General features: G+C 42.6%; 1 protein-coding gene across 22 annotated transcripts in view; it reads right to left on the reverse strand.

Moving 5' to 3' along the window:
• NRXN1 (neurexin 1) overlaps window positions 1-24819 on the reverse strand; it is a 1438606-nt gene that overhangs the window by 843433 nt on the left and 570354 nt on the right. Inside the window, exon 9 of one of the 22 annotated variants that reach the window (XM_061625685.1) lies at window positions 20358-20441. The exons of the other annotated variants lie outside the window; for them this stretch is intronic. Within the exon in view, the coding sequence (XP_061481669.1) occupies window positions 20379-20441 (63 nt within the window). The 3' untranslated portion in view covers window positions 20358-20378. Of the gene's footprint in view, window positions 1-20357; window positions 20442-24819 lie in introns of those variants that run through there. 22 annotated transcript variants of the gene reach the window in all.

Raw genomic sequence — 24819 nt, forward strand, 5'->3', positions numbered from 1 at the left:
AGAAGGAGGAACAGATTGTATGAATAAACACATCCTGTGAGGCTTATACATGCCACTTTCCTACTCACACAAATCATGATGGACATGCAGGTAGGCTTCATATGGAGACAGAGGTTCACGTGGTCTCCACTGGGTCACATCCCCCAGCTGATGCTCAGAACTGCCAGTGGGCATGTGACCCATTGTGGATCACATGGAGGCACCAGCTGCAGAGCATCCAAACCAGGTAATGGTTATTGAACTAGCTAGTTCTAGAAAAGGGGTCAGGGACCTGTTTCAAGTTGAAGACCACATTCCCTTCTGGGCAATCTTCCGTGGTCCACATGGCATTGATGGGCAAGGCCAGAAGCAAAAGTGGGCAGAGCTTCTCCACACTCACATGCCTATTTTCAATGCTTCTTGCCCGCTTGGATATCAGAGTTCAAGGACATGTTCCAGACAGACAAAAGGCCTCGAGGAGGATGCTGAGCAGCGGCAGGTAGCGGTGTGGCCCAGGGAGAGGGAGTGTGGCCTGGAAGAGTCTTGAGGACCAAACAGAAGTTGTATATTCCTGATCTAGAAGTTACTAATCCATCAAACATTGCTTGTGTCTAGGAAGAAGGTTGAAATATTTGACTTAATCCATCATTAAATTGATAACTTTTCAAGACTGCATACATGGTATTCCTAGGGGGCCTCTCCTCAGTCACTGACCAGACCCAAACGTGCTTAGTTTCAGCAAGGCTGCTGCATCACCTGCCTTCAGATCTCCCCATGGAACATTAGACAGGGTTAGGCTTTGGTGTAACTGATTGCTCTCCTGATTTTATACAGAGTTTGCTATGTATTAGCTATGTCTTAATCTTTTCTGTAGCTTACTTTAATTTGGCATTCAATGTGATGGGTGTTAATTGCTGTGGGCCGTGGGGGAAAGTGATTCATAAATATAGCAACTTAAATATTAAGTTTAAAACTAAATGAAAACCATCACTTATAGTCCTAATAATCAAATTACTTAGGAAGAGGTGTGTGTACTATTGAGGCTAAGTATATTAAGAGCTCTTCAATATACTTTATACACTCCCCATGTTAAAAAAAATCAAAATCAAAAGATACTTCTGAAAAATAGTGCATTCCATATTGAAAATATCTTGGGGTTTTTTTCTTTCTGTGCAGCTTCGACTCTGTTATTGGGATATATTAATGTTATTCTCTGTGTGCATTAAAAACCTATTTAATGTTTTTATTACATGCCAAATGAGTCCTTCAGGCAGCAAGTCTTTTTGTAAAAGGGTCATAAGTACTGCTCTTAATATTAACAATTGCTTCATCGTTTATGGGATGACATCCAACCCATGCCGATAGGAGGAAGAGAGGAAAAGGCTTGCTACTCCTCTTCTAGCACTGGTGGCTTCACACTCATGTGAGGGGCTGCAAGGAAGGAAGCTGCTGTCACAGTAAAGTTATACCAAGCGTGCACAAGAATATGAACTCACTAAGCCAATCAGAGCTCCCTAGGTATGTATCATGATTGCCGAGGATTCTGCTGCCTACTTGGAACTGCCAACACATGCAGATTGTCTGCCATTTGGTGCATACATGGTTCTAGTGGTCTATGTTTAGTTTGGTGGACCATGATTTCTAATTAGGTACAGATGACAATAATGATTGGTGAGTTCAGGAGCTCCTCTTGACTCAAAGAAGGGATAAGCATCATGACACCCCAAAATCTTCTCCAGCTCAGATTAGAAGCTGTGATGGATAAGAATGTCTGCCTCCCATTCACCCACCCTCTGAAACTTCTCCCACCATCCAACAAGCCCTCAAAATCCCAAAATCTCTTCTCTTTAATCCCCTTTCTTGATGGTCACAAAACATTTGCAGGGAGAGGGGATGAGATAAAGAGGGTATGCCCCTTAGAAATGGACTACTAAGGACATTTGAAGCAAGAGGGTCCTTGGTGGGGATGTTCCATTGCCCCCACCAGTCTTTTGGGGAGTGCAGCCTTTCCCCCTGCCAATGAATGGAGACACAATGTCTCCACTGAAGGCATAGAGGTATAGAAAAAATCTGCACCTCTACACACACACACCAAGGACCTTGGAGCAAGCGTCCTGTGGGGGACGTTCACTAGCAACATTGTTGGGGGTGCAGGCCTTCTATTGGATTTGAAGTCAAATCCTTTGTATGGGCAGGAAAAAAAATCTTTCCTAACCATACTAGCTGTCACAAGGCAGGGAATTACACGGGTTATTTCTGACCCAATCTGACATAAGACACAGCTGACTTGCACGTCTCTAATTGTAGGTGTTAGATGGTTAGTGATAGCTAGGAAATGTAGTTATCAGAAAAGGGCTGGGAGTCTGACTCACTGTCATTTTTAAGCTTTCATTTGATTCTGTGTAATTTTCTTTGTAACAACGAGGATCAACATTGTATTTAAAATAAAGCAAGTTTAGATACTGCAACAAGGTTCCACAGTCATAGTTACACTGAGGTCACTAGCTGGCCTAGAATAGAAAATGCCCTGGACTCTTCTGCCTTTAATAGAACAGCAAGCCTGTAGATATTGCAGGAAAAAATTATCATGTGTATCCTGTTATTTCACGAACCAGACTGATCAACACCTCAACTTACTTTAATAAAATAAAGGGGGACTGAGAACCTTGCCAGCTTTCTCTTTGTATTAGCAATTTTAAGTTCCTTTGCAGTACTTTGTGCTTCCCAGGGGCTTTTATGTTCGAGAGTGAGGTTAGCTAGCCTACAAATCCACATTAAGTTGTCTATGGCAGCTGACAGCTTTGCAAGGGTCATCAACTTATATAATTAAATTGGATGAGCCTAGAATAAGCATCAGGATGATCAATCTTAGATTGAATTTATTCCCAGGATTGAGATATTTACAGGTATTAGAGAATAGATATTGGGGAGAGAGAGAAAGAGAGACAGAGATGTCCATTCAATTAATCTCTGAACTGAGATTATTCTCACCAGTGGCCAGTTCATTAAATTATTGACTTTTGTAGGTAAGTGGGCCTCTCAAATGATTTATCTCATCCCCCCCCCCCGTTCTTATTGTTGTTAAGAGCGGAAAGAACCTACAGGTCTTAGTGAGGTTGTCTATAAGAAAAAGAGGATTAGTGGGATTGTTATATCCCTTCCCTTCCTTTCCCTCTGACAAATGAGCACTGAAAAGTAGTGAGCAGAAGAGATCCCACCCTTCCTCCCATTAGGAGCCCAGGGTGGCAAAAGTTCACACAGTGGTACTTTTAAGGACTGCATTCTCCATCATGAGAATGATGTCCAAGCATTAAGCTCATCCTCAGAGGCCTTTCACCAGGTGCCTGCCCCTTGCACCACCAGGATCAGCCCAAGCTATGTTGCTGCCTGAGGCAAAGGACAGGATGATATCCCCTATTCCACATACAGAAGCCAATTGTTCTGGCAATTGAATTTCCCTTCAACACTGGCAATAGGACAGCATGGCCCACCATAACTTAGGGCAGCAAACAGGCTAGCTAGCTATTCATTCATTCATTCATTCATTCATTCATTCATTCATTCATTGAGTTTCTATCCTATCCCTCCTCCCTCCCAAAGGAGCCCATGGGCTTAGGGGGCACATAGCAGGGTTAGGGTTAGGGTCCATCCTTCTGTACTTTACCACTTCTGGCTGCCCCTCAGCTTCTGCTGTCTGAAGTGGCTGGCTCTCTTTGACTAATGGTAGAGCTGGCCCTGATCTGGAGGTAAGGAAGTGATGACTTGGATTAGTTCTTGATTGATTTATTCATATATTTTTTTAAAAAAAACATTTTTCTCATTAAGTATTGAACACTACGTAAACCTGCACATTGAAAAACAAACAGAGAGTTGGAGGCCATTGCTTAGAGGCTTGCACAGTAAAGTATAGCAATAATTTCTGCATTAATATTTATTGATCTTTCTCATCCCAAGCTTGATCACTGTCCTCCAGATGGTGCTGGGCTACCACTCCCACCATCTCAGACTAACTGGGATTGCTGGGAGTTGGAGTCTAACAACATCTGAAGGGGCACAGGTTCCCAGAGTCATTTGACTTCCACAATTTGCAAATGAAAGATTATGCAGGCCTAACACACACACACACACACCCCACAGGTATTTGTGATACAGTTATGGTAGCAAAGTGGATTCATTTGTGAGGGCAGAACTCCACATGACAAGCCTTTTGTGTGTTGTGGCTCTCTGTGCAGCGATTCCAAACATCCCACCACACACTTCTGAAAACAGATCCCCTTTCTCCCCACATAACTTATAATTTCAGTTGTGCCCAGTCCATGCCAAAAGTGATGTGTGTGAATCAAGTACACACAAGAAATCCCACTGCTTTCCAGAGGTGTTGTTACTGTTTCTTTTTAAAACAAGATTGCTTGCATGGGCCAAGACTTTCAGAGTGGGGGCATTATTAGGTTTTGTGAGTGTAGGATATGGTCTGAAAGCACATGATGCAGCAGTCCTACTGAAGCTAAGGAGATCTGGTTTGGGGAAGTGCCTGGAGAACATCAGGGAATCCCAGGCCAGTCATCCCACTCTAATCTTCCTGTATGAAAGATGGGCTTTACATATAATAAAAATAAACAATTAATTATGGGATTTGCTGTCACCATTCCTACAATTTAGAAGGTGTTAAAAAGGAATTAATGGAGTTCAAGTCAATCAATGGATAATTAACCATGATGGCTATATATTATCTCCAGGACAAGAGCGAGCATGCTCCTGAATCCTGAACTCTAGGAGAGGGCATTGCCTACATGCCTCATTTGTGGGCTGACTAGCAACTATAAAAGCACTATAAAAGCAGGTCAATGGTCTAGTCACTACATCAAGATGTGTGAACTTGTGGCACTCCAGTTGTTTCTGGGCTAAAGCTCCCATCACCCCTGAGCATTGGCAATGATGGCTGAAGCTGGAGCCCAACAACATTTGGAGGGCCACAGGTTCCCCAGTCCTGGACCAGAAGAATTCTTCCTCTGATCCAATAGGGCTCTCCTTTTGGTCTTATAGTTTTTCCCCCCAGGAGATATATTAGAATAATTAGAAGCACTATGGAAAAACATGCAAACTAAACTCATATTTCATGGTGTGTGTCATAATATAATATAATATAATATAATATAATATAATATAATATAATATAATATAATATAATATAATATAATATAATATAATATAATATAATAATATTATGGACTGCCTTCAAGTCCATCCCGACTTACGGCGACCCTATGAATAAGGTTTTCCTGGTAAGCTGTATTCAGAGGGGGTTTACCATTGCCTCCCTCTGAGGCTGAGAGGCAGTGACTGGCCCAAGGTCACCCAGTGAGCTTCATGGCTGTGTAGGGATTCAAACTCTGGTCTCCCAGGTCACATTTTCCCTAAGGAAGATGAGTTTAGTTTGCAAGTTTTTACACAATGCTTCTAATTCTTCCTTACTATTTCTCAACTGCATCACAGCTTTTATTATTTTTTAAATTATGTTTGTATTGCTTTTTAATTTTATCACGTCTTTGTGTCTTGTAAGCCACCATGATGCACTTGTATGAAAAGTGCGGCTTATAAATACTTTAATAAATAAATAAGTCAGTTTGCAAACTGATAAAGGGTGTAGTTGGAAAGAGTGCATAATGTCACAAGTTCACTCTACACACCTAGGTGACCTTTAGGACAGTGAATTGCATGCAATTCAGAATAGACATTGCAGTTTGCTGGAAGAAATTATTTCATTCAGATGAAGCAAATCACCTATGCTATTCAGTGTGTGATGTGCCTGCTGAAGTTAATGGAAAAAGCCCCAAGAGCAAAAATTTCCCAACATATTAACATGGGGAAATTAACTACCTGGTGCCTGCCAACATCTCTCATTAAGTTTCCATTTAACAGCACAATGATCTCTATAAAAGAGCAGAAGCAGAAGAATTTCTTTTCTTGCCACTGGAGGGTTAAAGTGTTCTGCTGTCTTTTCCTTGACACCAAGTTTCATCTTTAACTCCTCCCCCCCCCCCCCCGTTACTGCATAGCTATAACCTCTGATGATACACTATCCTAATATGTTCTGGGAGCTCTGTTGCTATAATGTATTAGCGTAATACATCATCAAAGTGCTGTCGCTTGTAGGATACATTATTGCTTGATGTGGAAATGAAAGCCAGGGGCATATTCCAAAGATTTACTTTCCGTACTTCTGTATTAAATGATCTACATTTTCTCACTATCTTTACTCCCCTCTTGTTTGCGTTCCGAAAGACGAGCATTATTCAATATGCAAAGAGTTCCTTAACTAAAGTGTCAAGGAACAGAGGTTTATGGCATTCAGATGCAGAGCACAGCCTCATTAATCCAGGGCCCTTTACATAATGGGATAAGTATTATGTCACCTACTAGTTTGCATATTAGCCAACATTTGACTGCTACAAGAGAACAAGGCATTTCTAAGTGTAGGAGTAAGAGTGCCCAGTAGGGAGTCTTCCTCCTAGGAGACAATAAAGTGTTTGGGGCTGTTTTGCTGGCAAGCAACATTGATTGAGTTGAAGTTTATGAAATCCCGCGAGGAGTGGAAAAAGAGGGTGGCGATACTTTGTCTGGAGGGAGTGATGGGCTGGATCTGGGCCACACTTGGAAAAGTTACTTTTTTGAACGACAACTCCCATCAGCCCAATGCAGTGGTCATGCTGGCTGGGGCTGATGGGAGTTGTAGTTCAAAAAAGTAACTTTTCCAAGCATGGCCCAGATCCAAGCTCTGATCTGGGCCAATAAACTGAAAATGAATCCTGACATGTGCTCAGATTCAGTGCTTCCCATACTCTGCCATTATGGGGGAGGCCTCTTCTGGATGGGGTTGCTCTCCCTGGCCCTGAAGGAGCAGTTGCATAGCTTAGGGGCACCCCTTGATTCTAAACTGTCACTGGAAGCCCAAGGAGCCTCAGTGGCTAGCAGCACCTTTGTGCAGCTCCAGCTAGCTCAGCAGCCACATCCAGTCCTGGACTGGGATACTGGCCTTGGTAACCCATGTCCTGGTAACTTCCCAGATAAATTACTGCAATGTGCTGTACTATCCTTGCATAAGATTTCCTTGAGGATGGCATGGAAGCTGCAGCCGGTGCAGAACACTGCAGCCTGGTTGCTGGCAGAAGTAGCACTGGCTGACAGCGAGCTAACAAGCTCAGTTCAAGGTATTGCTGGCCTTGGGACCCAAATATGTAAGAGAGTGACTTTCCTATTACTGGCTGGCCTATGCATCAGCAGGCGAAGCCCTGTTTGTCATCCCACCCATTACAGAGTCTAGGAGGGTAGTGACATTGCCACCTCGGGAACGCCCTGCCAAGAGATATTCGGTCTATATTTAAGAAAAGTTTAAAGACGTTTGTATTTGGCCAGGCATTTGAACCATGAAGCAAGTATTTTTGAGGGGGTGCACTCTTACAGGTACTATCTCTGCTGCTTATTGTCTTTTATTTGATTCTGTGGTTTTAATGGTGTTTTGCTGATGTGTGGTTGTTTTTTACTATTGTTGCTATTTGCTGAACAGCTGGTATAGCACAGTGGGGAGCCTGGCTGGGAGTCCAGAGTCTGTGAGTTCAACTCCCCACTCTTGTCTCCTGGGTGTCAAGGGTCAGCTAAAGATCACCCCACAGTGAATGGCTCAGGGTTACATGCCCTGCCACCTGTGCAGCCGTGGGCAAGCTACAGAGTCCCAAGGAGCCCAGTTACCCCCCCAGCTGGCAGTTGCGGACAAGGAAGGGGCTGGCTTGTGTAGCTGTGGCAAGCTGAGGAGGCCCTAGCCAGCTGGGGAGGAGTAGCCTCAGAGGGAGGCAATGGTAAACCCCCTCTGAATACCACTTACTATGAAATCCCATACGTTGGTATCGACTTGAAGGCAGTGCATTTCCATTTTGCTATTTGCCACCCAGATTGGAGGAAAGGCCGGATATACAAATATTAATCAATAAATACCCTTTGGTGGGCGAGCCCCAACTTTTTCTGAATATTCCAAATCAAACTGAGTTTGCTTACCATTACAGATTTTACATATTACTAAGATCCTCTTGGTCTCTGTTTGTTTGTTTGTTTGTTTGTTTGTTTGTTTGTTTGTTTGTTTGTTTGTTTGTTAGACAGACAGACAGACAGACAGATAGACAGATAGACAGACAGACAGACAGACAGACAGACAGACAGACAGATAGACAGATAGACAGATAGATAGACAGACAGACAGACAGACAGACAGACAGACAGACAGACAGACAGACAGACAGATAGATAGATAGATAGATAGATAGATAGATAGATAGATAGATAGATAGATAGATAGATAGATAGATAGATAGACAGACAGATAGACAGACAGATAGACAGATAGACAGACAGATAGACAGATAGACAGACAGATAGATAGATAGATAGATAGATAGATAGATAGATAGATAGATAGATAGATAGATAGATAGATAGATAGATAGATAGATAGATAGATAGATAGATAGATAGATAGATAGATAGATATGATCTCCTGGTGGTTTATGACAATACAGCCATAACTACTCCTATTAAAATCATACAGAAAAGAGTACATCCAATTACAAACAGATTGGGCAGGTAAAAAACAAATAATAATTACAAGAAGTCCTTAATACACAGTGTAAACATAGTTGTAACAATGAAGTCAACTAACTAATATCTAACATCCTCCAAATGTCTGGGCAAACAAGTTAGTTTACAATTGGCATAACAAAAAGTAAAAAGAAAAGAAAAGAAATAAAAACAGATGGCACCAAATAAACGACAGAAGGGAGGACATTCTGCATACAGAGTGCTATCACCAAGAATTCCCTCTTGCTACATCACTATGTGGCATATGCATCACCATATCACCATATACATCACTATATGCTTTAATTTGGATTCCTGCACTGAGCAGGGGGTTGGACCTGATGGCCTTATAAGCCCCTTCCAATTCTATGGTTCTGTGACCACATAATGGATATTTTCCAACGGAGTTATGCAGCTCTTACATACCCTGTTGTGTTGCTGTGAACCCACTTCCTCAGGGGCCTGGTCAATCAGCCAAGCAACCCACATGACCTGAGCCATGAACCATTTGGTGAAAGACTGCTGCATCAAGATGTAGTGATCTCAGCAGCTCCTCTCTCAAGCTAGAATCTTATGCACACTTACCAGGGAGTAAGCCTCATTGAACTCAATGTAGCTTACTTCTGAGTAGGCATGTATAGGACTGCACTGGTTAGAGATGCAAGCACATGGGCTCCTCTCCATTCCATGACCAGGTGCAGACCACTAATCCCAACGGTGATGGGCACAGGATGTAAGGAGAGAACCATGATGCAAGTCATGCTGATGCATGGCATTCAGAGGGTGAAGGATGCTGCACCACACTCCATCTGTGGATCATGCCCTTCCTTTAGTGCTCAAGTCTCAAATATTCCATGTGGATTTTCGCTACAACATGGGCGGGGGCACTGGATATGATGACAGTGTGTGTCTTCCTGAAGTCACCAGGAGACACAAGGGGGAGACAGGTTGGTGGAGGCTACATGCTTTAGATTGAACCTTACAGTACTTCAGAGCTTGGAAAAGTTACTTTTTTTGAACTACAACTCCCATCAGCCCCAGCCAGCATGGCCACTGGATTGGGCTGATGGGAGTTGTAGTTCAAAAAAGTAACTTTTCCAAGCTCTGGGTACTATACATATAATGAGACTGTCACGGCAACCTTCGTAATGTTTTAAGCATTTAAAAGCAGATGCCAAGAAAAGACAGAAAATGAATATACCCCAATCGTACCTAATGAATAGTCATAGGTTCTATTTTCTCATTTTGTTGCAGATGCCTGCTGGATTAATTTATAGCTAAAAGCTCACCTGACAAGTATATCTTGTCTGATAACAGTGCTGCAGATGTTACCGTGAGGCTGTTTTGGATAACTTTGCTAGTGTGTGCATCACCTTTTGGAAAACCCAGTTTGTTGTTTATAGTGTTTTAGAGGGTGATGTATAGGGTTATGATGTGACAGCACATTTCCAAGATATCAGGGAGAGGGCTAGACTAGACACTTTCTTCCTGAATGTTTTCTTTTCTAGAAGCAAAAGTGCTGAAGCCTTCTCTTGTTTCAGTCCCCTCCTGCTGCAACCCACTGGGCCCCTCCCCAGGATCCCAGATTTCCCCCTTCTCCTCCTCTTGATCACTCCAGGGACACTCCATGGAGCCCATGAGAGATGGGAGTTGAAGTCTAACAACGTCTGGAGGGCATCATATTGGCTATCCCTGTGTTACAGAGGCAACACAGGCCTAAGCTTCACCGGGTACTCCCAACTAGTAACTGTGTCCACATGTAACACTCCTTTTTCCTTCTCCTCCTCCTGTCAACTGGGAGGACAACTTATGCACAGATTAAACAACACTGGTTAATGTAGAGCTGTGGCACAGCCCACAGGGTGGCTGCTTTGATAATTGGAAGATTAAATGTTCGAGACTTCCTTCTGCCAAATGGCTGGTTTATTTCAGTATCGTCCTTTTGGAGGAAAAGTGTAATCGTTGTCACCTCTTTGTATTTCTCTGCTTTGATTAGCACACCTTCCTCTGTCCTAGAGATCCTGCTTTTAGAGCCAGTGTGGTGTAGTGTTAGACTGAGACCTGGGAGACCAGAGTTCAAATCCCCACTTGGCTGTGAAGCTCAGTGAGTGACCTTGGACCAGTCACTGTCTATCAGCCTAACCTACCTCACAGGATTGTTGTGAGAATAAAATTGAGAGGGGGAACCATATTTTTATGCCATTTGAGTACTTTGGAGGAAAGGTGGGATATAAATGTAATAAATAAATATAAATAAATAAACAAGTCAAAACCTATGGTTTGCATTTGGCTTGCTTTGAAACTTATCAGTTTATTGTAAACCAGGATTCCTGGTTCACTTAACAGGACAAGCTGACTATGATGATGATGATGATGATGATGTCAGTTGATACTCAAAGATCCCCAAGAGACTTACACAATGTTTAAAAAAGAAATAAAATATACTATTAAGACATAACAATAGACAACAATAAAACCATAGCACCCCCACAAAGCCACAGGAAGGTTTGACAGCATATTAAAACCAAACATCATCTCATTCTATCAAATGCCTGGTAGAAAAGGTACATCTTTACCTGGCACCAAAAAGATGTCCATGAAGGCGCCAGGCGGACCTCACTGGGAGCATATTCCATACATGGAGAGCCACAACTGAAATGGCCCTCTCCCTTGTCACCACCCTCTGAGCCTCCCTCAGGGGGGACCTGGAGAAGGACCTCAGAGGAAGATCTAAGATCCTTTGAAAATGAAACTGATGTCCACTGAAGTCCTCCTCCTGGCCACTTGGGAGGAGGAGATGGGGGAGGGAGCTTTGCTTAGGCTTGCTGCTGCTCTTCCATGTGGTGCAAAACCATGGGTTAGTGTTATGTGTGAATGCCGCCACTGTGTGTACAATTATGGAAGTGACAGTAACCCCACTAGTTGGGGTACACACAAAGGAGATTACAGCCTCCATTAAATGTTTCTGCAGAACATGCAGCTCATCCTTCAAGATGAAATCCTAAGCCTCCCTATATGGAAGTGTCTCAATTAAACTGGTAGTGGTGAGACTACCAATTAAAAACATTTATGGTTAGAGAACTGAGACATTAGATACAAATATGTTTATAGTGTATCTGAATGTCATAGGCTGTCCATACAAGGGGATTCCAACTTGATTCTCCATCTGTCCACATAGCTGAAGGCACAGATTGTGGGTGACTCTAGTCCTCTGCAGTCTGTACAGTGCTTTTCACTGGGTAAATGAAGGGAATATGCCAACTTTTTAGAGGGACTTCTGATATGAGAGATCTGTGATTCAATCTGGATTATTAGTGATGATTATTTATTAGTTGCTTCCCACAAAAAAGTCTCAAAGCAACTTAACAGAAATAAAATCTCAATACAACACAAAATTATGCCCATTGTATGGTCTCACACACCTCGCCACACAGATTCCTTGATGTAAATCTCCCTAAACCTTGGTCGCCCTGTATGATGACCTTTGTCGGGAGAGGGACAGGGGGAGTGTGACTCTGTTGATTCTCCTTGATCTCTCAGCTGCTTTTGATACCATCGACCATGGTATCCTTCTGGGGAGGCTCGCGGAGTTGGGAGTTGGGGGCACTGCTTGGCAGTGGCTCTGCTCCTACTTAGCGGATCGTTGCCAGAAGGTAGTGCTTGGGGAACATTGCTCGACACCCTGGACTCTCCATTGTGGAGTCCCTCAGGGGTCGGTTTTGTCCCCCATGCTTTTCAACATCTACATGCAGCCTCTGGGTGCGGTCATCAGGAGTTTTGGAGTGCGTTGCCATCAGTACGCTGATGACACGCAGCTCTGCTTCTCCTTTTCACCTTCCACAGGTGAGACTGTTGATGTGCTGAACCGTTGCCTGACCGCGATAATGGACTGGATGAGAGCTAATAAACTGAAACTCAATCCAGACAAGACTGAGACACTGTTGGTGAGCTCTTTCCCTGCTCAGATGGTGGATGCTTATCCTGTTCTAGATGGGGTTACACTCCCCTTGAAGGAACAGGTTTGTAGTTTGGGGGTCCTTTTTGACCCTTCCTTGTCGCTCGAGGCTCAAGTGGCCTCGGTGGCACGGAATGCGTTTTACCACCTGCGCTTAGTAGCCCAACTACGCCCCTATCTGGACAGTGATGATCTCGCCTCGGTTGTTCACGCTCTGGTAACTTCTAGACTGGATTACTGTAACGCGCTCTACGTAGGGCTGCCCTTGAAGACTGTTCGGAAACTTCAGCTAGTGCAAAATGCGGCAGCCAGGCTGTTGACGAGGACCAATCGGTCTGCGCATATAACACCTGTCCTGGCTCGCTTGCACTGGCTACCTATTTGTTTCTGAGCTAGATTCAAGGTGCTGGTGTTGACCTATAAAGCCTTACACGGTGTGGGACCGCAATACCTTGTGGAACGCCTCTCCCGCTATGAACCTACCCGTTCACTTCGTTCAGTATCTAAGGCCCTCCTCCGGGTACCAACTCACCAGGATGCCCAGAGGACTGTTACTAGATCTAGGGCCTTTTCTGTGGTGGCCCCCGAATTATGGAACAGCTTACCGGAGGAAATACGCCTGTCGCCTACGGTTCTTTCTTTTAGGCGCCAGGTTAAGACCTGGTTATACTCCCAGGCATTTTAATGTTTAATGCTTTATGTTTAATGTTTTTAGTTTAATGTGTTCCTTTGTTACTGATTTTATTCTATATTGTATTTTAATCTCGTTTTGTACACCGCCCAGAGAGCTACTAGCTATGGGCAGTCTAGAAATGAAAATAAATAAATAATAAATAAATAAATAAACTAGTATTAGCCATGGAGGCAAAAGCATACAAGTACTCATCTCAAATTCTTCTGGTATGTTTCCCATTCAGAAGCTAATAGCACCTTCTAGTGATGTAAATAAGGCAGGGGTGGGGGATCTGTTGGCCTTCCATATGTTGCTGGACTACAAGTTCAGCCATCTCTGATCATTGCAATGATAGCAGGGGTTGATGAGAGTTGGGAGTTCCACAACATGTGGAGGGCCACGGGTTACCCAATCCTGACCAGAGGAAATCTGCATGGTGGGGAAGAATTAAACCCATATATGTACACAAATGACATTGACCTGATTACCCCTCCAACTGCTTTTAGGGAAAAAAAGACATTGGAAGATCCAATCACAATCTTGCACAACCATAGATATGTAGTGCCCTGAGTTCAGGAATGGAGACCCTGTGGCCTTCCAGATGTTGTTGGACTCCAACTCCTGTCCACCCCAGTCAGCATGATCAATGGTCAGGGATGAGACAACTTCTAGTCCAGCAGTAACTGGCAAGCTGCCTGTTTTCCCATCCCTGCCTTAGACTGGAATCCTCTGGGTAGGGTTTGTCATGGTATAAATGTTATATTGTACAGCAGGGGTGGGCAGAGAGTTGATCTACTAGTAGATGTCCAGGTGATTTGTGGTAGATGGGCAAGTGTTTCTGACTCCTAGTTGTTTAACAACCGCTACAGCAAAATGACTTTTTTTTTTGGTGGTCTCTAAACAAAAAAAAGTGGATTTTCCCCCCATAAAAGGACTATATGTTAGGTTTGTTTATGATGTCTCTTTGGCACCTTCCTCTTTCAACAAGAGCAGGTAAGAAATATAATAAAACAAATAAATAAAACACATTCCAGGACTGAACAAGTTCCTTAATTTTATATATATATGTCTCTCCTCTGAGCCACTATTTCCCCTCTACTATACAGTCACTATTTTGCAAGTACTATACAGTCCTTGATCCAAAAAAAAAAGGCACTTTGAGAATAATTGTCTCCCCTTATATTTTCACTACAATGACAAACCAGGAATTGTCATGAAGACACATCCTAGCAAGAGAGACATGGGTCACTTGGACAACGTATTTTGTATTGTACAGGTTTGGCTGTACATTTGCTGAATTTTCAATAAAGGTCTGGCCTCTAGGAGATTTTGAACTTCAAGCATTTTAAAAGATGCCTTTAAAAAGTGGCATGCCTTTGGAGCATGCCTTGGATATATTTGCAGATGAGGAATGATAAATCCTTGAGGAACAACACGCCATCAGAGGGCTGAAAGCGGCCATGAAGGATGTCAACCGACTTTGTAGTGCTCCCATTTACATTGACAAATGCATCTCTCAGAGATGTATGGAAATCAGAAAGAGAAAAGCTGGGAGCCCTTCTAATCCAAATCCCATCAAACAAGCAGGATTGTTCCCTCTGGGATATTCTTGACTTCTCTGGGTGGTCTAGCTTTAAGTGGTTCCGCATTGATGCTTTCACCACTCCCTTTGGGAAGTCATTCACACTTTTTAGTGCTAAAGTGATTTCCACCTCCTCCCTCTGTAAATCTGCCCCCGTCCTACTTTTCATTAGCTGCTTATTACGTTCTTAAACATTTCTATACCTTTTTGAATCCTTTCCATTCCTCAATTGCTCATTGCCAAAGGCAGTCTAGGGCTGTCGTCTTACATATCTCATCCTTTAAATTTAATGAACAGGTTGGGGTTCACATTCTACAATAAGTATTTTGTTTAGGGATATGATACTGACTGCTCCCCATCTGGATGTTTTAGGAATTCAAAATTTCATGCATGGGAGACTAAATGTAAATGTACTGCCTTCAAGTCAATTCCGACTTATGGCGACCCTATGGATAGGGTTTTCATGAGGCTGAGAGGCAGTGACTGGCCCAAGGTCACCCAGTGAGCTTTGTGGCTGCGTGGGGATTCGAACCGTGGTCTCCCAGGTCGTAGTCCAACACCTTAACCACTACACCACACTGAGAGGCTAAAAGGTGCAAACTCTAGCTATTTGATTATATCTCTATTCTGCATATCATCCTGCATTGATCAGGGGGTTGGTTTTGGTGGCCTTATAGGCCCCTTCCAACTCCATAATTCTATTCTATGATTCTATACCTTGCCTTCCATTAAGGCAGCATGCATAGGGTTCCTATGAGATCTCCTATTCAGGCACTGACAGACCCCCACATCTCTTTAGCTTCAGTCAGTTACATTTTGCATCATTAGGCCACACCATTCCCAATACAGTATGTCATTGTACTCTGGCACAGGCTAGGCATGGCAGGATTTCCTAGATGGCACATGTTAATCTGGCCCTACTAGGCCCAAGGAACCCCTGAATTCAGCAAACACCTGAGCAGTCATGATATATGAAAGCAACAGAAGTAGTGGGGTGGCACTGCTCACCTGACCTCCAGTTGTTTGCATCACTGCTGTTTATTGGGAGGTAGGGGGGAGGGAGGAGGTGATGGGAAGACTGGATTAGCTTGGCCAGTGCACGTGCACAATGACCACCTTGGCACCATCCCACTTCTTCCCCTCTACCTCCTCCAGTAAGCAGCAGTAACATAACTGACTGGGGGTCACGTGAGTAGCACTGCCTCACCACACCATTCACTGTTGAACAGAAGAGTTTAGCTTTGTGAAAACTGCTTGTAATTTTTTTCAAGGGATCAGTCTGAGTGAGATCTTGGCACATAGATAGTGAGAGGAACAAGCAATACTTTTGTGAGTGACAAGAGGCCAAGGAGTACATTGTCACTCAGGCAGCACCATTAGATGAGGAAAGCATACTATGCTTAGCTTTGTTTTGAGAAAATGCTGGTGTGAAATGGCTATGTGACTTTGTGCAGAATGCAGAATGGCTATGTGACTTTGTGCAGATACATTTGTCAACACACTTGCAGTTGCATTCTGTACTAGCTGGAGTTTACACACCATCTTCAAGGAAAGCCCAATGTAAAGCACATTACAGTAATCTACATACGAGAGCACATACTACTGTGGTCGTAGCTGATGAGCCAGCCTCCTGGTCCTCAAGTGATAATGCTAGATCCAGAAGAATTGTCAGACTACAAACCTGCTCCTTCAAGGGGAGTGCAACTCCATCTAAAACAGGCCATTCAACCAATTCAGTCTACCAACGGACATGAGACACTGCCTGGCAACAGTGCCTCCATCTTGTCAATATTTAGCTTCAATGTATTGGCCCTCATCCAACCTATTACTGCCTCTGAGCACCTGCTGAACACTAACACAGGTAAGAATATAATAGGTAAAAATATAAGAATGTAGGAAGAGCCCTGCTGGATCAAACCAAAGGCCCATCTAATCCACCATTCTGTTCTCAAGTCGGCCAGCCAGATGTCTATGGGAAGCCTTTAAGCAATAGCCCTCTCCTCACTTGTGATTCTTAGCAACTTGTATTCAAAGACATACTACATGTTTCGTCTGGAACCAGCTTTATACGGTTCAGATGGTATGGAGAAAGAGATGTGGGCATCATCTTCATATTGGTGACACCGAGCCCCCAAACCCCTTGTTAATACTTCCAGAGGCTTCATATAGATGTTAAATAGCACTGGAGACAAAATGAAACCACATCACAACTACCAATGGACCAAGCATGAGTCTCCCAGTACCACTTTCTGGCACTCCAGCAGAATACCGTTGTCAACAGTATCAAAAGCCACTGAGAGGTCAAGGAGAATCTATAGGCTCATACCTGTCCTGTCTCTCAATAAAGGTCATCAACCAGAATGACCAAAAATGCCTCAGTGTCAAAAGAGGGCTGGAAGCCAGATTGAAATGGGTCACATTCAAGATAATTCTTATGCAGTTGTTCACATTGTTTTTTTTAACAGCACAATCCTGCACGTGTCTTCTCAGAAGTAACTCCCATTGAGTTCAATAGGACTCATTCCCCAGTACGTATGTAAAGCGCAACAACCTGAAAGGTCCTGTACTAATAATTGTGTATCAACAAAGTTCAATTATTTCAAGTTACAATCTTGAATCTGTGATCATTGGCACAGGTTCACCTTTACCCATCTAGGTGCACTTTGGAACTCAAACTAACTGTGCTGCAGTTAGAAGAGCAAAAAATAAATAAATCCCCAAATCCTAATGGGTGCATATAAGCCTTTGAGCAGCTTTCAATTAGCTCTTTGCATCAGTAATTCCCACCTTTCAAAAACTAAATAATAAGTAGTTTCTGGAACAGCATAGGAACATAGGGATCTGCCTTACGCTGAGTCAAACCGTCTAGCCATTTAGCTCATAATTACTGCACTGGCTGGCCATGGCTCTCCAGGGTTTCAGGCAGAGATCTCTCACGGCTCTCCCTGGAAATGCTGGGGATTGAACCTGCGACCTTCTGCATGCAAAACAGATGCTCTACCACCAAGTCCCAGCCCTTTCCCCCACTCCCAGGTTTTCAGAGATATACTGCCTCTAAACATAGAGGCACCATTTAGCAGGGCCATGCACAGAACCACCCCCCCAACCCTGCTTCTTGGCTATGATCCGAATCAGGTTGGGGGCAGGGCTAATTAAACATTCAGTCAGGGGGGAGGACAGATGCTGCATCTCCTTCCCCCTCCTTACTGAGCGCAGGAGGGTTCAATCCTGCGCAGTACCCCTTGTTCATCAGGGAAGAAGCGGCAACCTGCACAACACAGGATTGAAACCTCTGCTTACCAGCTGTTAAGCAGAAGATTCCATCCTGTCCAGTGCTGCCTCAGGGAGAGGGCATCAGGCAGGAAGAGAGGGTGGGGAGGAAGGAGAAGTCGAGCAGGAATGCCTCCACCCAAAGGCTTCCATCCCCCTACCTTCTCCAGGGAAGATGCAGCTGCCAGCTGGTCAGGTAGGTGCCTGTCTTTCTTAACTAGCCAATGCCTGCCTGTCTCCTTCTTACCTAATTCCTGCCTAAATTTCCTGCATGTTACCCTGCCCTTGGATCACTCTGGGCCACCCAATCTGACCGGCAGTGATCTGGGACTGTCTTAGCCCAACTTAAGCGATGCCTGGATTCCCCACCCCCCAAACTGTCCCGATTCAGTTTAGGACTTGCCCGAATCTGGTGCACAGCCCTACCATTTATCTATCATGTCTCATAGCCATTGGTGGCCTTACCTTTATATCTTTCCAACCTTTTTAAAAAAATCATCTTAAACTATCACCACATGTTGCAGGAGGAAATTCCATAAAATGTATGTGTCATATGAAAAAGTACTTGCTTTGATCAGTTCTAAGCCTTCTACCAATGAAATTGAAAGAACCCGAAGGAGGGAACGTGATGGAGATGTCTCTGTTTCCACCATCTCCATACTATTCATGATTTTATATGGGTGCCTTCAGACAGTAAGTATTTTGTGGGAGGCATTTTAAAAAAAGTAGAACTTTAGCTGTGCACATTTAAGACTTTCTTGCCCTAGCACAACTAATCTACTTGAAAAGAAAGGGTTGTAGTCAGCCAAGTCCTACTCAGAATTGACCCAAGTCAGTCATGCCCATTAACTTAAATGAGTCTATTCTGTGTAGGACTAGAGATGAATACTACCCAAAGTTTGGACTTTTTCTGGTTTGGAAAGTGATGGTGAAGTGCATTGAAAAGGATGGAATGAACAAATGGGAAGACATAAATACTGCACACGTAAATCAGGATGCAGGGTGAATGGCCATTGTCATATAACTTCCCCATAAACAATTCAGAATCAATGTTCAATAAAGATTAGACATAGTCTAACTATCTTATTAGCTTTGTGCAAGCAAATCAGGATGAATACTGAATAAACAGGTCATCTGGAGGAGTCCTAAATGTCTGTTGCGTCCCCCATTTGTCATATCTTCCTAATGTTTAGAAAGAATGACAAAGGTTAATTACTTTATGTGTTTGATTTGTGACTGAGTCTTTCTTATTTCCTATGCTTGGACTAGATAACCTTCAGGCACATCCTGGACACAGAATAACAAGAGCAACTCAATGCATCCTTGAGGTCCAACTACATTCCTTTTAGGCAGATTTCCAAAGGACCTCTGCAAATGAGATCTGAGCTCTTTGGAAGAGCTAGTTCTTAATTAGAAACCACTGAATATCAACTATCAAATATTGCCAAATATCAAGTTTCAAATATCAAATACTAGAGAGTCTAACATGAAAGTAAAGTATCAAATACTGAAATCAAACATAACTGAACAGAAAACATAGACATGAAAGATTTGTCAAATATTTGGTAAACATTCAAAGATTTAGATGGGACCATCATGGAGAATATTCAGTGTCAAATGTTTGGGAGAAATCCTCTTTATGCATACTTCTTATGCTGAAGTATTCTTTCAGAATTTTAATCAATAATCTGCTCTGTCTTGGGCAGCAAACTCTGTCCAGGTCAACATGAATAGATATTGGTCTCTACATCAGAAGATTATAGCATAGTGTATAGCTACCAAAAAATCTATTATTTTCAGTACTGATTTTCTCAGTATTCCCTCTAGATAGCTATGGCTCTTTCTACAAGAACGGAGTCCACTTATTAGCACATTCACTTAGATTCACTACATCCTCGTCAGCATGTACTTCATACTCAATTTCACCAACCTCTTACCAAGAGTTATGTTAAAAAATGATCTCTCCCCAATTAATCACATATCTTCATGCCTCCTTGCAAAACATAAGGCAGAACTCTGTCTTGAGATCATTAGGAGATCACGAACTTCACTCATTATTCCTCTTATTTTTCTCTAATGTTTTATTAACCCAGCAGCAGATATACAACAATCTTCTTTTCCCCAAGTCTGGAGTAGCATCCATTCCTTCTTGCCTTGTTTCCATTCTGCAAAACAGAATTGATTTCCTATATTTGTAATGCTCCTCTTCTCCCCCTCTTCTCATAAACACTTGCAGTAAGCAGTGGAGCTTGCTGAGCAGGGTTTTGCTCTATACCAGGGGTGAGAAGCCTTGTTCAGCTCAAGGGCCACATGCCCTTATAAGCAACTTTCTGGAGGTCACATGCAGGTGGTGGACACTGTCAGAAGCAAAAGTGGGCAGATTTCACCTTTGTGCAGTAGACTAGTTTTTAAACACGCCCACACACCCACTCACCCACAAACATACACACACACACAAACTTCTCTATCCTCCATCCAGGCAACCACAAGTCATTATTAGCTTTTAAGAACACATTACAGCCAGGCAAAAAAGTAGGATGTAAAGCAGGAACAATAGGGGGTGTGGCCTGGGGAAAGTCCCAGGGTCCAGGTAGAGAAATCCACAGGGCCGCAATCGGCCCTGCTCCCCCGTGTTATACCATAGCAAGCACAAAATTAAGCTTAACTGCAGAACAAGCTTGAGCTTATACTGTGCCTTTTGATGCCTGAGCTTCCATCATGTCCTATGGAAAACTATGCAAGGGCCACATCATGCTCAGAGAGATGCCTGCCTTAATTAAACTCTAGCATACAGGGTTAATTAAAATAGTGATGATTAATTAATTAATTAATAACTTTTGTTGTCTCACATTTTCTCCAGTAGCTCAGAGCAGTGAACATGACAATCCCCTATTTTATTTCCCACAGCAACCCTTTAAGCTAAGTTCGGGGACGAACAAGTGACTGACACAATGTCACCTAATTTCACTACATGCTGTACATTCTCCCTTTCGGTTTTTTATATCTGAATTCCATATTACCACTTGAGATGGAAAGGGTTTTATTTACTGACTCATTATGGCGTGCCTTCATTCAACTGATTTGTATGTTCTCTGCTTGTGTTTCTCTTTTTCAAAAACTTCTCAATAAAGAGATGAATGAATAAATAAATAAAAAATCGAATGTAGAGTAACTAGCATTGATTAGTGATTAATCTCCTCACAGGGAATAAAAGTAAAAGGCACAAGAAAACAGATGAAAAATGACAGGTGGGATTCTCATAAACACAGCCTACCCCATATAGGAGGGGGAAGTTCAACAAATACTTGTGTTCTAACCCATCATGCAGTGTACCTTTTTGTTAACATAAAGAGCTCTCACTAGGGATGGGGAGAAATTTGATTCAGTTCGTATTTAAAGCTGAACCGATCAAATTTGCACTTTCTAAAACAATATGAGAACTAAAGCACAGCCATCCTTAGAAATTCCCACTTCAAATTTTGTGATGCAATTCTCCCACCAAACAGTGTTTACAAAAATGGATATGCTGGAGAAAGTGTGCATAAAAATGAATATATTCATGAAAATGACATACAAAAATGCATTATATTAGAAATTGCTTGCAAATATATGTACACTACTCAAAACTGCAGACAGAAATGTGTTTATTAGGGGAAAATCACACTAAAGCACTGACAAATTTTTCATGAGGATTTTTTTTTTATTTTTTAAATGAAAGCTGCAGAAATGCGGAGAACTGAATTTAAGATTGGAAAAATGTGAAATGGAGAGAATCAAAACTGACGGATCCTTCCATCCTGAGCTTTCACCGAAAAAAAGCCTGGAAATGGAGAATAAGACTGCAACCCCACCTCATATCATTTTTTGTAGCAGATTGCACTAAAACAAACAAACACACATCCTGCCTGTCTTGAACCTCAGAGATTTTTTATATCTGCAAGCAGAGAATGGTTTCCATAAGACATATTTGCTACGGGTGAATAATTTCCACTTTTAAACCAACATTTAATTCAGAACGACCTAATAATGAATTATTTCATTTGATTTTCCTCTCATTTAATTGCTGTTAAGAATTCTGTTGCATAGTCAAAGTTTGGTGAGTGTGATTCAAGGTCTATTAGTTCCCTTCGTTTTCTGTCTCTCTTCTTTTATTCATGATTTTTACTATACTGTACATGCACATATCCTTTGGAAATTGCCTAAGATTCAAGCTTCTCTCCTATTTCACACCTAGTTAAATGCCATTTAGCCCTATGCCACTGCCTGAACTTATGATTACTGGCATGTAAGCCAATAGCACCCCAATTAAGGAGATGTTTTTGCATACTAATTAGGCTGAAATTGCTTTGCTGGGAGATTCTTCAGCAAACTGTCTTTCCCTACCCCCCCCAAAAAAAGAGAGAAAGAAATTAAGCCCTTGGGTCATGTGCAAATGTTTAAGCACAAAACTCTTGGAATTGAACCCTTGGAACTGATTAGTCCAAAAGATCCAGTCCTGTTTCGTTATGGATCAGGATGCATGAAAATTAAAAAGCAAATTTCTCCATACTGTGGAATCAGCACCAATGCTTATTGTTCCACTTGATTGTCCATTGAAAACGTGACAGAGTGAAATACTCTGCTTCCGTCCCCATCCAACCAAGCAGCTCAAAGTTATTTTCATGGGTCATTTGGGTATGCTGTGTGCACTGATCCATTATTTGTTTCAGTTCTACACCATGAAACTGCCAGTTGGAGCTGCTGGAACAACAGATGTTTGTAAGAGTAAATGAGATGTGGAAGCATTTTAAAGGGCCTGAGCAGTTGTTTACATGCTAGAAGGAAATACAGATAGATGGTTAAAATATAAATAAACTGTTAATTATAAGTCCCAGCAGACTGACTAGAATTTATTTATAACATTTATATTCTGCCTTTTTTTTTTGTCCATCCAGATATTAGCCAAATCTGGAGCTGCTTAGCTTCAACATTGCAGCATCATGTACTTTTAGACCATGACTTGAAATTAACATAAGAACATAAGAACATAAGAAGAGCCTGCTGGATCAGGCCAGTGGCCCATCTAGTCCAGCATCCTGTTCTCACAGTGGCCAACCAGGTGCCTGGGGGAAGCCCGCAAGCAGGACCCGAGTGCAAGAACACTCTCCCCTCCTGAGGCTTCTGGCAACTGGTTTTCAGAAGCATGCTGCCTCTGACTAGGGTGGCACAGCACAGCCATCACGGCTAGTAGCCATTGATAGCCCTGTCCTCCATGAATTTGTCTAATCTTCTTTTAAAGCCATCCAAGCTGGTGGCCATTACTGCATCTTGTGGGAGCAAATTCCATAGTTTAACTATGTGCTGAGTAAAGAAGTACTTCCTTTTGTCTGTCCTGAATCTTCCAACATTCAGCTTCTTTGAATGTTCACGAGTTCTAGTATTATGAGAGAGGGAGAAGAACTTTTCTCTATCCACTTTCTCAATGCCATGCATCATTTTATACACTTCTATCATGTCTCCTCTGACCCGCCTTTTCTCTAAACTAAAAAGCCCCAAATGCTGCAACCTTTCCTCATAAGGGAGTCGCTCCATCCCCTTGATCATTCTGGTTGCCCTCTTCTGAACCTTTTCCAACTCTATAATATCCTTTTTGAGATGAGGCGACCAGAACTGTACACAGTATTCCAAATGCGGCCGCACCATAGATTTATACAACGGCATTATGATATCGGCTGTTTTATTTTCAATACCTTTCCTAATTATTGCTAGCATGGAATTTGCCTTTTTCACAGCTGCCGCACACTGGGTCGACATTTTCATCGTGCTGTCCACTACAACCCCGAGGTCTCTCTCCTGGTCGGTCACCGCCAGTTCAGACCCCATGAGCGTATATGTGAAATTAAGATTTTTTGCTCCAATATGCATAATTTTACACTTGTTTATATTGAATTGCATTTGCCATTTTCCCACCCATTCACTCAGTTTGGAGAGATCTTTTTGGAGCTCTTCACAATCCCTTTTTGTTTTAACAACCCTGAACAATTTAGTGTCGTCAGCAAACTTGGCCACTTCGCTGCTCACTCCTAATTCTAGGTCATTAATGAACAAGTTGAAAAGTACAGGTCCCAATACTGATCCTTGAGGGACTCCACTTTCTACAGCCCTCCATTGGGAGAACTGTCCATTTATTCCTACTCTCTGCTTTCTGCTTCTTAACCAATTCCTTATCCACAAGAGGACCTCTCCTCTTATTCCATGACTGCTAAGCTTCCTCAGAAGTCTTTGGTGAGGTACCTTGTCAAACGCTTTTTGAAAGTCTAAGTACACTATGTCCACTGGATCACCTCTATCTATATGCTTGTTGACACTCTCAAAGAATTCTAATAGGTTACTGAGACAGGACTTTCCCTTGCAGAAGCCATGCTGGCTCTGCTTCAGCAAGGCTTGTTCTTCTATGTGCTTAGTTAATCTAGCTTTAATCATACTTTCTACCAGTTTTCCAGGGACAGAAGTTAAGCTAACTGGCCTGTAATTTCCAGGATCCCCTCTGGATCCCTTTTTGAAGATTGGCGTTACATTTGCCACTTTCCAGTCCTCAGGCACGGAGGAGGACCTGAGGGACAAGTTACATATTTTAGTTAGCAGATCAGCAATTTCACCTTTGAGTTCTTTGAGAACTCTCGGGTGGATGCCATCCGGGCCCGGTGATTTGTCAGTTTTTATATTGTCCATTAAGCTTAGAACTTCCTCTCTCGT

This window comes from Rhineura floridana, chromosome 4 (assembly GCF_030035675.1).
Source record: "Rhineura floridana isolate rRhiFlo1 chromosome 4, rRhiFlo1.hap2, whole genome shotgun sequence".
NCBI lineage: Eukaryota > Metazoa > Chordata > Lepidosauria > Squamata > Rhineuridae > Rhineura > Rhineura floridana.